General features: G+C 42.2%; 8 protein-coding genes across 9 annotated transcripts; 1 reads left to right on the forward strand and 7 right to left on the reverse strand.

The window, feature by feature from the left end:
* Positions 1-1,755: 1,755 nt before the first annotated feature.
* Positions 1,756-2,136, reverse strand: RB195_013614 (uncharacterized protein; the record flags this gene model as incomplete). Its single annotated transcript, XM_064203522.1, has 1 exon — positions 1,756-2,136. The coding sequence occupies one exon, from the start codon at positions 2,134-2,136 to the stop codon at positions 1,756-1,758; it is 381 nt and encodes a 126-aa protein (XP_064059403.1).
* Positions 2,137-2,190: 54 nt separating this feature from the next.
* RB195_013615 (uncharacterized protein) lies at positions 2,191-2,796 on the reverse strand (the record flags this gene model as incomplete). The annotated part of the gene is made up of 2 exons (XM_064203523.1): positions 2,191-2,371; positions 2,564-2,796. The coding sequence occupies 2 exons, from the start codon at positions 2,794-2,796 to the stop codon at positions 2,191-2,193; spliced, it is 414 nt and encodes a 137-aa protein (XP_064059404.1).
* A 440-nt stretch (positions 2,797-3,236) lies between these two features.
* RB195_013616 (uncharacterized protein) lies at positions 3,237-3,686 on the reverse strand (the record flags this gene model as incomplete). The annotated part of the gene is made up of 1 exon (XM_064203524.1): positions 3,237-3,686. One exon carries the CDS (start codon positions 3,684-3,686, stop codon positions 3,237-3,239), a length of 450 nt encoding a protein of 149 aa, XP_064059406.1.
* Positions 3,237-7,330, reverse strand: RB195_013617 (uncharacterized protein; the record flags this gene model as incomplete). Of its 2 annotated transcripts, XM_064203525.1 has the most annotated exons (2): positions 3,237-3,496; positions 6,943-7,330. In XM_064203525.1, the coding sequence occupies 2 exons, from the start codon at positions 7,328-7,330 to the stop codon at positions 3,237-3,239; spliced, it is 648 nt and encodes a 215-aa protein (XP_064059405.1). The 2 variants fall into 2 exon arrangements, with proteins under 2 accessions (XP_064059405.1, XP_064059407.1); XM_064203526.1 differs by lacking the exon at positions 3,237-3,496 and having other exon boundaries at positions 6,848-7,330.
* A 252-nt stretch (positions 7,331-7,582) lies between these two features.
* RB195_013618 (uncharacterized protein) lies at positions 7,583-8,824 on the reverse strand (the record flags this gene model as incomplete). Its single annotated transcript, XM_064203527.1, has 1 exon — positions 7,583-8,824. The coding sequence occupies one exon, from the start codon at positions 8,822-8,824 to the stop codon at positions 7,583-7,585; it is 1,242 nt and encodes a 413-aa protein (XP_064059409.1).
* Positions 7,583-9,798, reverse strand: RB195_013619 (uncharacterized protein; the record flags this gene model as incomplete). Its single annotated transcript, XM_064203528.1, has 3 exons — positions 7,583-8,915; positions 8,974-9,705; positions 9,782-9,798. The coding sequence occupies 3 exons, from the start codon at positions 9,796-9,798 to the stop codon at positions 7,583-7,585; spliced, it is 2,082 nt and encodes a 693-aa protein (XP_064059408.1).
* Positions 8,910-9,581, reverse strand: RB195_013620 (uncharacterized protein; the record flags this gene model as incomplete). The annotated part of the gene is made up of 1 exon (XM_064203529.1): positions 8,910-9,581. The coding sequence occupies one exon, from the start codon at positions 9,579-9,581 to the stop codon at positions 8,910-8,912; it is 672 nt and encodes a 223-aa protein (XP_064059410.1).
* A 2,588-nt stretch (positions 9,799-12,386) lies between the features above and the next one.
* RB195_013621 (uncharacterized protein) lies at positions 12,387-12,998 on the forward strand (the record flags this gene model as incomplete). The annotated part of the gene is made up of 1 exon (XM_064203530.1): positions 12,387-12,998. The coding sequence occupies one exon, from the start codon at positions 12,387-12,389 to the stop codon at positions 12,996-12,998; it is 612 nt and encodes a 203-aa protein (XP_064059411.1).
* Positions 12,999-14,874: the final 1,876 nt, after the last annotated feature.

Below are 14,874 nucleotides of genomic sequence, written 5' to 3' on the forward strand. Positions count from 1 at the left end.
AACATTTCCAAGCATTTCACTTGCTACTAGACGGTTGGAATTGCTTCACTTCACAGGTCACCCTCTGTGGACAATAATGGTGTATTCGTTGACTGCGATTCCTGGTTCATATACATCTTATAGGTTGTCTGTCTCCAGCAAATCTTTCTATGTTCCTTTTGCTACCTTCCCCAGATCAAAACTCTTATACTTCTTCTTCTGCAGCACTTTTGCATTTTGTCGTTGTTAATCCAGAGGCAAAATCAATGATTTAGTCCTTTTATCTAGAAATCTAAGATCAAATCGCAATTCATAAGAAGTTTTTCGAAATTAAAAAAACCGACTTTTTACTGTGATAGAAAATATATTATCGAGCATTCCAACTGGTGTTAGTAGCAAGAATTATTGTAACCATATTTCGGATACTCACTTCGATCTGTCAGAAGCGCTCAGTGAAGAGTATTTATATTTAAAAAATTTGAACCTTGAAGAAAATCTATTTTTTTCTCCAATGTATCTTAATTGCTTAGTCTTCCTTCATTTTGCTTTAAAGATAGAACGAAATAAAAGTCTGCTAACAGTTTTTTGCACTATGAAATTCACATTAATCCAGAAAATTTGAAAGAAAGTTTTTTTTCAGATAGCACGATCTGAAGATTTTGCCTCACATCATCATATCATATCATGAGGAGTAGAAAATCTTATTCAGGATAAGATAGTAGAGAAATTGTGTGCGTAACATTTCTACGCAAGTTTAAGGAACCATGGTTACTGTACATTTAAATTACACTCGCTCTTTTCTCAATTTCGTTTATTAGATCCATTATATGTGTACTTTTATGTATTTCATTTGCTTGGGTCTCATCGAACATGGCACATCGTTTTATTTTACTTTACTACTATTTGCAGGAGCCCACAAATGTTCCATCGAACACTATTTTTCGTTCCCATTTAAACGTCGCAGTTCTTCATTTATCAAGAGAGGTTTAGGAATTTCTCGTTCTATCAGTCTCTTTTTCGGAGACCAGTTTGAATAAAGCCCCCGAATGCTCCAAGCTGGAGTGGTTTGGTATGGTTGGAGTGGACAAATACGCCTTGAATGATAGTAGCATAAAAGATGAACTTTATACTGGAATCTCGCAGTACGCAACTCAATCACCCGATATCGTAAGTGTGTGGAACTTCAGCTAACTCTACTTTTTGTCCTATTCGGAGCAAGAGACATCTACAGCTTTAAAGGCATCACCCCACGAATCTGGAGTGGTACGGATTTCCGGTGGAGTATTCGTATACGGGGTCATAGATTATGGGGAGGAAGGTTATTCCGTTCATTTCTTCCTAATTGCCATACAAAGCGGCCCTTCGAGCGTTCTGGCGCACTATTTTCTACAAGGAGCTTGGTTGGAGCGCGCCAGCCATGTGCCGCACCTCATGTTCTTTTCGTTTTTTAAAGCAATTAGGAAGAAATGGACGGAATCACACCCCTCTCCATAATCTACTATCCCGTATACGAATGCTTAGCTTAGCTTAGATGCTTAGATGGTCCGTCTTCACTGGACGTGCGGGCCCCAGTATCTCTTCCACTCGTTTCGTTCCCTCGCCATTGTCATCTAAGATGTTCTCAAACTTCGTGAGTGACGTTGGCGAGGTCCTTGAGCCGTATCCAGCTGAGCTCTCACCTGGTCCACCCGTGTAGCGAACACGCCACCCCATCTCGTTGGCGGTCTTCCTCGAGGACGTTTAGCATCTTTTGGGATTCACTCTAGCGTTCTTTTTTCATCTATCGTCGATTCTTATCATGATGTGACCGGCCCATTTATTTTTTGCTTTCGATACACATCCCGCTGGGACGCGAAGACAGAACATTCCTCTTAAGTCGGAGCTGCGAAGACCGACTAGGTGTTGTGTGCGCCGGTTAAACTTTAGAATGCATCTCTCAAGGGGGTCTCTGTGGGTAGTAAATAGTTTCCTAGACGTGGCAGTGGTGTCTGCCCACGTCTTCGCTACGTAACAGAGCGCTGGAGGAACTGTCGAGTCGAACACATGGGCACGAAGATCTTTGTCCGTCAGCTGGTCTGTAGCTTCCCTGACGGCTACGAATGCTGCCCATGCGGTTCTCATTCTTCTAATCAGTTCTTCCTTCAAGTCGTTTTCCATGTTCATAGAACGTCTGAGGTATACGTATGACAAAGTTTCCACGATTTGGGAGCCTTAAAGTTGAAGTCCTCCGTCTTCGCAGTAGGCGTTCTTCATGAACTGTGTCTTCTCTCTGTTTATTCGCAGTCCTATTTTCTTCCCTGCTTTGCTCAATTCGTTGAGCATCGCTTCTGCTTCATTGGTACTGCTCAAAAAGAGAACGATGTCGTCAGCGAAACGAAGGTTCGAGAGAAATCTTCAACTAACATGTATGCCCCTTTCTTCCCAGGAAAGTGGTTTCATTATCCATTGCACTGCAGCCGTGAACAGCTTCGGCGATATAGTATAGCCTTGTCGTACCCCCTTTCCAATTGTTATGGTGACGGAGCGGTGAAAAAGCTGTATCTTCGTGCATTGATCGTAACAATTGACTAATGTCCTCACATACGAAGCGTCCACACCTTCATCGACCAGCGCTGACAGTATTGCATTCGCTTCTACGCTGTCGAAGGATTTCTTATAGTCGACGAAGGTTAAAACAAGGGGCAGTCCCGGCAAATCTCTATGACCCCCGACACGGTCCCCGGCGAAATCCAGCTTGTTCTTGAGGCTGGGCTTCATCCAGATATGCGCGTGAGGATGATCTTGGTGAATACTTTGTATTACACGCTCAGCAAGCATATCGGACGGTAGTTCCAAAGGTCCTCTCGGTCGCCTTTCTTATGAATAAGAACGGTTCGCGAAGTCTTCTACTGGTCTGGGTTCCTTTATTTCTGAAGGTTGGATGTCATGTGCGCTGCTAAGATTATATAAAGCGGATGCCCACCAGCCCGAAGAAAGTCTGCTGATGTAAAATCAGTTCCGAGGGCTGTGCCAGGTTTCATGCTCTTGATAGCGACTCGTATTTCTTAAGGGAGAATCCGTGGTGACGACTTCTTTTCTCCTTCGTTTCCGATAGCAGATATTCTTTTCCATCGTGTGGCTAAGCGTATTTTCGCACGAAGGAGACGATGATCAGAACCACTACAAAAGGATGGTACTACTGAGATGTCAAGTAGACACCACCTCCGGTTGGCGAGTATGTGGTCGATCTCGCGCCGAGTCGCGCCATTGGGCGATTCCTATGTCCACCGACGATGATCTTTTTTCATGAAAAGAGAGTCCCCATGAAAGAGGCGAGCGGCAGACAACCGCCCGGCGAGACGATTGCCATTTACATTCCGGTCCCGTAGTCCAAATCTTCCAATCCTGTGTTCCTCTTCTGTGGCCTTTCCTAGTTTTGCGTTGAAGTCTCTGACAACGAATTTGTAGGAAAACTTCTCGTTGCGGATTACTTCCTCCAGATCCTCGTAAAACGCGTCCAATTCGTATTCATCAGTTGCTGAATAGCAGCTGGTGATATTGAGGGGTTTTTGGCGCAGAGGGCATAGGCGAAGAATGGCCAGATGAGGAGACAGGATCTTCTGAGAATCGACAAGATGGACGACAGATGGGTGCACAACAGAACCAACACCGCCTACATTTCGCGATGGAACCTGTTCTCCACGAATGACGAGTGTACGTTCATTCATCTGTCCTTCCCCCCCCCTTTTCCCCCCTGTCCCCTTAATAAACCCCCCCCCCCCCCAAAAAAGGGAAAAAAGGGCCGCCACAGAGAGATTTTTTTCGCTTTAAAAATTAAAAATTATAAACAATCCCCATTTGTTTTTTTTGGGTTTGGCCCGGGACAAAAAAAGTGAAAACCCACACAAACATAAAATTTATCCCCCCCCCCCCCCCCCCCCCCCCCCCCCCCGACGGGGGGGGGGGGGCGGGGGGGGGAGGGAGGAGAGGGGGGAGAGAAGAAAAAAAAAAAAAAAAAAACCAAAAACCAAAAACAAACCCCCCCCCCCCCCCCCCCCCCCCCCCCACCAAAAAAAAAAAAAAAAGACCCCCCCCACCCCTTCCAAAAGAAATTTTTAAAATAAAATTTTTTTTATTTTAAATTTAATTAACAATTAAAAAAAAAAAAAAAAAAATTTTTAAAATTTATAACTCACAAACAAACCCTCCCACCCAAAACACCCCCCCAACCCCAACCTCTCTCAACTTACCACCCCCAACACCACCAACCCAACCAAAAGAAAAAAAAGAAAAAAAAAAAAAAAAAAAAAAAACAAAAAAACACCAAAAAAACCAAAAATTCCTGGTATTAAAACAAAAAACAAAAAAAAATAAAAAACAACAAACAAAAAAAAAAAAAAAAAAAAAAAAACCCCCACACCCAAAAAAACAAAAAAAAAAAAAACAAAAAACCAAAACAAAAAAAAATAAATATATAAAAAAAAAAAAAAAAAAAAAAAAAAAAAAAAAAAAAAAAAAAAAAAAAAAAAAAAAAAAAAAAAAAAAAAAAAAAAAAAAAAAAAAAAAAAAAAAAAAAAAAAAAAAAAAATAAATTTTTTTTTTTTAAGAAAAAAAAAGGGAAAAGAAGAAGAAAAGCATTTCGGAGACGGAGTGATTGGGAAGGACTCTGACTAGAGTCGCTCACCGCTGCAGTCCGAGCGAAGCTAGCGATGGTCTCATCTTGAACTCGGTCGCGTCGCTTCGAGTGCCGCCGCTTACGCAACGTCGTCTAAGGCGAGGTGATTTTTAACCAACTGTTTCATTCTCTACACTACAATATACTGTTAAATACAATACACTAACAAGCCAATAATTGTTGTAGCGGCATGGTTCTTCACTGTTCCGACATGAAGACCCGGATTTCAGATGGTTAGAATTAGTAGCGGCGGGCAGGCTCTTTCAAAAGGTTAACGAGCCTCTCAAATCGATTACAATTCAGAGTTTTCGAAATCAACGAATAATTCCTTACCCACAGAAAGCTCCTTAGGGTTAGGCGTACGACGAAACCCCACACCACAACTGAAGTTGTTTGTAGTCGAAAGTTCAAAAAACGAGCGCTTTGTAAAAATGTCGAATGTTTGGAAAATTCCCTTTCCCATCTACGAAATATGATTGTGCAACTTCAATTTAATTGGTAACATAGTAAAATTTCCCTTTTAAGAAATACGACTGCAGACTGGAATTAGTTGGAGGATTGGTACTGGATGACCCAGCGAAGGACTTCCGTTTTCTCATGCCTAATGGTGGATTCCCCTTAATTTCTGAAACAAAATTAACTTCTCTTAATATCCAATTCATTCTTGCCATTCTCAAGTGGAGCCTGCTTATCTATAATTTTACTTCAGTCACGGCAACTCCACAGTCGAGGAGACTACTCAAGCAGCTTTAAAATTATGGGAGAAACACATTCCTAATGTGAGAAGAGCATCTTACAGCGTTAAGGTGTTTTCTAACAAAAACATCTTTTTAGTTGGGCCCTAGGGTATCGGTCGATTGCAACTACGTTCATGAACACGACAGGCACAAATACATCTGCATCTTTCAGTGAAAACAAAAACATATATTGCCTTAAAGGTCAACTAGTGCCTCTCTCAGTGCAGTTGTGACAGTTAATAGAAATGAGAAAGATTTTTTCCAGTTCTTAGCTAGTTTGATTTATCCTAGGACTTGCTGATTCAAAAGCTCTTGCCTAGTGATATATAACTTATAACTTCGTCTAAGGCGAGGTAATTTTGACCCGACGTTGACCCGACGAGCAGACGACAACCAGGTTTACGAGGAGAGCAAATTGCATATGAGGCTGTGCCATTTTCAGAAATTGTCAGAACTGTTTCTTTTTTCTCTTGGCACCCACAGAACCTCTGGTGCTGCCATGCGTATTTTCTGAATAATTCTCTGTGCAATTGTTGCTTGTCTAGTGATGCAAATTCAAAAACGTTTCACATCATGGCCAAAATTTAAAAACGTTACCTTCATCATTAGATCTTTGATGGAGTTATCTGCGAAATACAGTGCGGATCATCTGTATGCAGTTTCAGATGTAATCATTTCTTGCACTTGCTACTGTGTGATTCGATGTTAGTTATTCACCTCATATTCTTCTTAGATGGATGGGTGAAGCGATGCTGAACCGTGCTCAATATCGAGGAACATTTTTCCACAACTTCAAGGAAACTTGTGTGAAAACATACATAGCACCGATCTTGAAAAATACATTTGCTACTGAAGAAGGCAGTGGATGTTCTCGTGTGGTGATCTATTTGATTTCATCGAAAAGAGATAAAAAGAGATTGGAGATAAAGAAGCGGACTCGAGGAAATTGAAGGAAGCCGTGTCCGCGCCAACAGAATAATCAAATCATTTAAGCTATTGTTTTCATGTTAGACTTTTAATATGACTCTTTTTCGATATTTCATGAGAAAATTGAGAATTTATCAAGGAAACTAATAGACTTCTGAACTTTGACAACTTCTGCGACATACCATGGGCTTTCGAATCCATGGTAGACTTTCAACTATGAGGATATTGAGCAGAAATCAAAGGGAATGACAGAAGACCACAGCGTCGTTCTGTTCTATAAATTGGGTCAAGATGAACACATACAAACACATTAAAACCCTACCAAAACTAGTGAGTGAATGCTGTGGAAGTGCGAAAATAACAGCGAGACTTTGGTACCTCAATACTTAACCACTATGGTTAATTGGCATTTTAGTACTTTCTTGCCCGGTACGATTTCTTTCTACCATTTCGACAAATTACTCCTATAAATTTTTCTGAAGAGGATGCCATATGAAACTCTGCAGAATGCAGATGTTTCTCCTATGTTACATGAACAATTATGTTTCCTTCACGTCGACAAGAGGGTTCTGACTGCAATTATCCACACATTGATTAGTAATATTGTAGTAATGCACCAGGCGAGTAATGACTTAATTGACTTACTCGGCGGGCTGATGTCATCGCCTGACGCGATTACCCGCCTCTTCGCCGAGGTGTGCTTTGAACACAGCTCTGCCCAACCTTCTCGATCTTCTGCGAGAGCTTGCACAGAATCAATCCATTCGTCGCTATTCCATATTCTGCGAAACCTTACGTCTCGCCTGAACTGCCTATCCACGCCGAGTGTCCTCAGGTCCTCTTTCACCGCCTCAGCCCAGAACATCCGTTTTCGGCCAGGTGGCTTCTTCCAGCTCAAACCCGACGAACTTTTAAGAACTCGTTGAACAAGACGATCTGCCAGTCTCCTTAATATATGACCAAAGAAACGAAGACGATTTACTTTAGCCACTTTCGATGGCGGTGCAAGATGTTGATGTTTTCCACGTGTCATCCGCCGGTATACCACATCAATTTCTGCGTAGAGATCTTCATTGTGGCAGGCCAAAAGTAGCCAAGTAACCGTCTAAGCAGCTTTCGTTCCGTACAGTCAAGCCTCTCCATAACCGTTGATGGTGCTGCCCAAGTCTTCGATCTGTACATCATGATGGGGCGAATTGCGGATAGGTAGACTCGCAGCTTGACTTCGTTGGTGATGGGGGTCGACCACAGGCATTTCGTTAAGGAGTTAAATGCAGAAGTGGCTTTAGCGCATCTTAGCTGAACATCTCTCTTGTAGCTGCAAATTGTTCTTCAGCGTACAGCCTAGGTAACAGAACTCATCGACGAGTTCTATCGGTTGTCCGTCCATCCTGATTCCCGTTCGTGGTCTCGAAGAGATCCACATCTGCTTGCATTTATCAGGGCGTCGGCGTAGTCCACAGGCTGAAGCCAGCTTCGACACAAGGTTGACAACATGTTGAAGTTCCGTACTGCTTTCCGCAAATATAACGACATCATCGGCGTACTCGAGGTCAGTCAAGGGGCACCCTGATGGTGCTAAGACAATGTCGGCAGGACACTGGTCGACTGTTCTTCGCATAATGTCGTCGATTGCGAAATTGAACAGGAAAGGTCCTGCCACTGCCCCTTGTCTTACTCCAGTTACCACTTCAAACGGTGTTGTACATCCTGCTGGTGTTCGAACTGCAGCAGTTGTTCGTTGATTCATGTCATCAAGCAAGCGAACGAACTTTCCTGGTACTCCATCGGCGCGGAGCGCGTTGAGAAGACGGCCTCGGTGAGGAGAGTCGAACGCGGCTTCGAAGTCCAGAAACGCTACTTGCATTGGCTTCGAATACCGCTGCCAGATTTCGATCACTCTCCTGACGATGAACACCTGGTCAATCGTATATCGGCCAGGACGAAAGCCAGCTTGCTCGTCGCGCGTTGTTTCTTCACGATGTTTAATGAGTGGGTCCAGGATAATGCGCTCCAGTACCTTGTACATAGCACGCAGCAAAGAGATTCCTCGATAATTCCTGGGGTCCGTGACGGATAACTTCTTGTGGAGGGGAATTATGATAGCGTGTCTCCACGAATCAGGTATCCTTTTGTCTATCCATATTGAACGGATGATCTTTGTCACCTCATGAATCCCAGACGGAGGAAGATATTTTAGCATTTCTGCGCTAATCCCGTCGTCTCCGCCAGGTTTTCCATTCTTCATTTTTTGAATACAGACCAGGACTTTCGACTCGGTCGGTGGCTCCTCGTTAACCGCATATGTCGGTCTATGAACGTGTTCGAGTTCAGGAGTTAACGGTGCTAGCCGGTTCAGCAAGGGCTTGAAGTGTTCCTTCCAAATTGGAAGGGTTGCTTCACCGACAGCTACCCCATTGGCAGTGTTGAGGACAGGGGAACATCTTTTCATTTTGCCGCTATACTCTTTTAGTAGAGCATAGGCTTTCCGCGGGTTTCTGTCCTCCCACGCCTTCTCGAACTCCATCGATCTTGACGTCCACTCGTTATCGCGGTCTTTTTGCAGTTGACGACGCAGATTCCTTCTAAGACGCTTTTCCTGGTTGAAGTCATCAGCGCTGTGCGACACATACAGTATTGTATGTGGATTTTGTTTCCGCAAATGCAAAGGCAAACTTCTTCCGCGGCAATAGAACCGGGAGCGTTTCCCTTGCAGCGTCCTGGATGCACTTTGTGAAGGAATCCGCATCGCGAAGCTTCTTCTTGGCCCGTACTCCAACATGAATAGACACACGTTGGCGGAATTTTGTTCTGCATTCATCATCTTTCAGACCTGCCATGTCGATTTTCGGTTGAAGAGGAATTCCTCTATTTCTCTTGTGGAACCGTATCTTGAAGCTGAGAAGAACTGGACGGTTGTCAGAGTCGAACGCGACGTCCCAAACAGCTCTAGATTTTCGGACATCTGACTGAGGAACGTTCCTCGCCAGAACGTAGTCGAGCTGAAGCTTAAGAGTCCTCATCTTTTGCTTGCGCTGCTCTTCAGGCGTTAAAAGGGTTGACCTCTGCCTCGTGAGCTGATGGCGTCGATGATTCCTCTTAAACGTGGAAGCAATGATAAGGCCCGTCTGTTCGCACAAGTCGACCAGACGGTCACCGTTGTCCGACGTGCGCTCCGCTGCATAGTACCATTTTCCTAGCACATCGGATTGCAGTTCGAGTCCCATCCTCGCATTTGCGTCGATTCCGACAATGACCACCCGCTGGCTTGGTATTTTAGACATCGACGCATTGAGTTCATCATAGAAGGCGTCCTTACTGTTGTCCTCAGCGGTTTCCGTAGGTGCGTGAGCACTTACGGTCCAGAGTTTACGTCCTCCTCGATCCCGCAGTCGCAAAAAGGCGCATCTAGACGACGTTGAGCCGAATTAGGCTCCACCAGGTTCTTGTAATCGTTCCTCACAGCTATCGCGCAGCCACCTACTTTGTTCTCATCAGCATCGCCGCAGTATATGGTGTAATTTTCGATGCTGATGTCGGGCCGATCTCTCATGCGTGTCTCCTGCAGTACAGCAAAAGGCACACAGAGATATCGTAGAAGTCTGGATAGAGCGGCTTGTTGGAGTTCACTCGATAGTGTTCGGCAGTTCAGCGTGACGAAACGAATGGTTGTTGCCAAAGATTCCTTGCTCCCTTCAGGCAGTTTACCTTTTTGAACGCCTGATTGCGTTTAGTTAAAGCAGGGCCACCACGTGCAGGTAGCAATCAGACTCGTATACGCGGCCCCAGGAGAGTAACACTCATGTCTAAATCAGGCCACTTAAAAAAAGACGATTTTGCATCATCCATGCGTGCTTCTTTGTAGCTATTCCCTTTTATTCGTAAATATTTCAGAAATTTATCATTCCAGAAATTAATTATTATTTCAAAAAAACGAATTATTTCAGAAATTCATAATAATAGGGGGTAAAGCGCCATTGAAAGAATCGCACTATTTGCGAGATAATCAAGTACAATGAGTCAGTTGACAAAAAATTCGTGTGATGTCTCAATGTTTTTAAAGAAATACTGTGGTCTGTGTAAAAATATAATAGTGTGCTTGATTCTACCGCACAAACGAAGAATTGTGTGAAGTATTGAGAAGTGAACTGACAAGAACTTGTATGAACCGCAGAACAATCTGTTAGTGATTTGATCGATTCAAAATTTAGCGCAACCAGTTACCCACTCAAATTTTAAATTCTCCATAACAAGTTGTCACCGCGTTACTAGCCGTATGGGTTGTTTGAACGGGAAGAATAGTTTCTATCAATGATGCCGGGTAAAACTCCACCAATTATCTGCAAGGAATGCACAGGGTTCTGTAAAAGCTCGGAATTTCCACATTGTTAATGATTGCGAATGGATGTGCATTTTCAATCCGGATTTGCAAAGAACACCACTTGGAAATCAATTAATTCAATAAAATCCGCTTTCTCTCATTGATGCAGATTTATGGATTGGGATAAAAATAAAGTTAAGAAGTCTCAAAACTTACTCCCATTGGGAAAAAAATTGTTAATAGGAAATTATGGCCTGGCAAACTTGTTCTAGAACTGAAATCTGTTCAGCCAGGGTGAATTTTTCAAAAACAAACTTAAAAAAATAAAATCCATATCTACTGCCCGTTTATCTCCATAATGACTGGTAGAACCTTTTTTTCGTCAACCAAGGTAGTAGGGTCATTAAACAGAGTCACCTTGAAGATCTTAGTACGAAACATATAAGAAAATGCTGCTTCTAAGCACAGCCTACTAAAAACAGCAGTTCTAAAATTTTTTTTCGAAGGTAGAATTCCAAACACTCTTTAAGGATTGCAGCTGACTAATCCTCATTCTCCGTCTGTTGTAAAGCCCTTCTGAAATAAAGACTCAGCAAAGCGCAGTATGCATACTTCAAAAATGGAATTCGAGTTTAACCCTGCAAGAAATCCAAGCCCAGTTTCGTTCTCAGAAAGAAATTAGTGGATATCTGCTGCAAACATTGACAATTGCAACTAAGTTCTAACAACGTCCACGAGTATGGCATTCGCATTGCAGCTCGACTTTATTCGATCCTATCGAAAACACATGGTGGCCGCGCAGCGCTGCGTTCCCATGAATCTACAGTAGGGATCTGAGCGACAAAGACCCTCAAAAGTATATTACAAACGAACCCATGAAATGAAATTTTCAGCTGGACAGTATAGTTCCAACAGCAGTTCCGTATTTTTCAAAAAATTATACGGTTCAATTTAAGATCTGATACTTTGTGTTTTGTTCGTGTTCCGAGAACTGCGAAATAATGCAGTTCCTTCTCCTTCAACTTTATTTTTCCTAAATTGCTTACGATTGTACTTGAAATGAAGATGAGTCTCCGGCTCAGTTTGTTTTTTCACCATTGGTAGATGCCACCAACTGAAGAGAATTTGCCATACCTGAACTACAGCATTCATCAAAATCAAATTTCATTTCTCACTTCATAATGCCGCATCCACGTGTCCTTTTTGTCTAGCTGCTATGTAAGCCAATGATGTCAAAGATAAGCCTGTTAATGGCAAATACGTCACTAGTAACAACAATGAAACTTACGGAACTATAAAAAACAACAAAATATGACTGAAACTAGGATGTGTCATGCGTATTCCACAAATGAATTTACAATAAATACAGTGAATTTTCACCTATAACTTGCGCAGGTGTAGCGCTATCACTATAAGGTCTCGCTGTGACTGCACCATCCATCGATGGTTTGGAGCTGCCCTGGTGCTTACCTAACCTTTCATGGTTCCGTGATAGATAAATTGGTTTCGGACCTGTCTGGGAGGGGAAAACACCGACCTGACACGTCGGCTAGCTTTACTGAATCCTGGAGTCGACTGGGTGTGCACTACTGCATACTGACCTACTGACCTGAGAGGAAGCATGCAACAACACATTATGGACGCACACGCAATGTAATATGGCCCAATCATGATCATACTATATATTAGGGTGTTCGGAAAGTATGTGCCGAAATACTGCAAAATTTCAAAACAACACAACTTTTTAATAACATTTTATTATTCGACGATGATGATTTCTATCAACAACGACAACCTTCTGCCAACGTCTCACAAGATCACGGATTCCTTTGGAGTAGAATTCCGGCGACTTGGAGGCGAAGAAAGCCCGAAGGTCATTTTCGAGGTGGTCACGATCATCGTAGCGCTTCTCTTCCGGGTAATTTTGAAGCGATCGGAAGAGAACGTTGTCGAGCTTCGGGTGCTCCTTGCGGATCTTGTCGGCCTTTCTCTGCAGTTGAGCGCAGCAGACCTAGGCAGCAACTGTCGTGTTGTCCGGCAGCAGCTCGAAACGGTATATTCCATGAACTCCCCACCAGACGCTCAGCATGACCTTCTTCTCATGGATTTCACCTTTCACGAAAGGATCCGGCATTTCATCGCCAGCGCACCACGCACGTTTGTAGGTGGGGTTGATGTAGAGGACCCATTTTTCATCTCCAATGACAATGGCGTCCAGCCAGTCGAATCTGCGGCTTCTGAAGAGCAGCTGAATGCAGATGTCTTTGGCGGTTGCCGTCGCTCAATGAATCTGGGAGTCACTGACCGAGCTTTTTCACCATTCCGAGAGATCTCAGTCCATTGCTCACGGTGGACAACGAACAGCCAAGACTCGCAGTAAAATACCGCATACCTTCATATGGATGCTGCTCCGCCAGATTCTTCAGTCCGTCGAACGATATTGCAGTCCGTCGACCAGAGCGAGGCTCATCTTCGAGTTTCTTGTTTCCAGCTTTGAAGTGCTTTCTTATTGTTTAATTCTGTTTAATTTAATTGTTTTTTTAAAAGCAACTGTAGAATTTCTGACAGGATTTTCCATTTTCCAAAGACGTTTTGCAAAGATGAACTGTAACAAAAGTTTTGTTGATATTTATTTGTGTGTAAACAAAAGTTCTGTTGTTATTTATTTGTGCATGTTATATTATCTATTTGGTGTTGTTAATTGTTCGTATGAAAAAGCTAACGGTAGTTTATGAGCTTTTTCTCTTCTATGGTAACACTTATGCTTTTTTTCTTTTTTTTTTCTTTTCTTTTTTTCCAAGTTTTTCTGTAAATGTTGCTTTTGTTTCAATCGCTATATTCGTGAGGATACGTAACCTGGTAGAAATAACTTCATTTGAAAGACATTTTAGATAAAACGTTGTTTATCATTTATCACCACATGTAGTTTGTTTAAAATGTTTGCTAGAAACATTTTAAACAAACTACATATGTGATGATGAATAATCTTTTCTCACATTCCAAAAGCTTTAGAGAAGCATCGGGGAGGAATTGATGCTGAAGTTCTTTTCGTTCGAACATTCTTCATTGGAATGTGCCGAACCTGAATCACATCAGATCCTTATAAGCAAATTTCCACGAAATATTTGTAGAAGGCAACTTAAAACTTTCAGAAATCAGTTTAAAAGAATATTTTCTGAATAAAAATTGCCATTTTTATCCATAAAATAATTTTTTAAACTGACTTCTGAAAAAAGTGAACGGCAGATCCATTCAGCTCACTACAACAATTACCTACTGCAATTCTAAAACTCCTCTACTTCTTTTCTGAAAAGAGTGGAAGCGAAAGATAGAAAGAAGACTCTCAAGTTCCTAAAGATATTAATTTTGTAACATAGTTGTTATTTTGCTTTCTGTCCACCATTCGCAGTTGAAAAATACAGAAATCCTTTGAGAAAAGGAATACACGATGTGCCATAGATCTCGTCACTCGATAAAAAGCGTATTGTTAGCGTTTACACTCATTGCAGTTGCGCTAGAAACAGGCAGTTTTTACCAGACATTGTAGCTAATTGTGTTCTTTTGTAGTCACTAGTACATGCTCGAAATTTATTCACATAATAGCTTACGATCCAGCAGATTCACAAAAACGCGTTCCCTCCTAGACTCTTTAACATTTCTTTTGGAAAACTTTGAAGATACATCCATTATTTATCAACGGGTTCTCCAACATTCAGTCGAAGACGCCCTTTTTTTAACAGTCAAGTTCCGATACTGTATTGGATGAATTTTTACAGCATACATTTGCTGAATTCCAAATGTTTTAATTGACTTCAGAATCACTTTAATCTGTAAGTTATTTCTTGCGGCAACCAATCTAATCTTTGAAACGGATGACATTTGAAACCATGATGTTCTATTAGCAACCTTATTTACAGGTTTCAAACAATCAACTAACCGAAGTCCTACATGACAAAATGCGAGGCGACGTCACTCTTGTTGACTGTTCTTGGATATCATGTTGTGTTCCATCGCCCTTCTTGTTCATATTATCGTGACAAGCCAATCAAAGGTAAATTTGTTTACTTTTGTGGGAAATCAAATGTAAAAAGTCGAACTTACTAAGTGTAACGAGGTTACTATCGCCAGAGGACCTCTACTAGCACCAGCTATCTCGGGAGTTCGCGATGATCCCACGCCGATTCCAACCACCATCTACGCCGTCTTTGATATCATTTTGACTCGACTATATAGTCAGATCAAAACAACTTGATTTG

This window comes from Necator americanus, chromosome V, assembly GCF_031761385.1.
Source record: "Necator americanus strain Aroian chromosome V, whole genome shotgun sequence".
Lineage (NCBI taxonomy): Eukaryota > Metazoa > Nematoda > Chromadorea > Rhabditida > Ancylostomatidae > Necator > Necator americanus.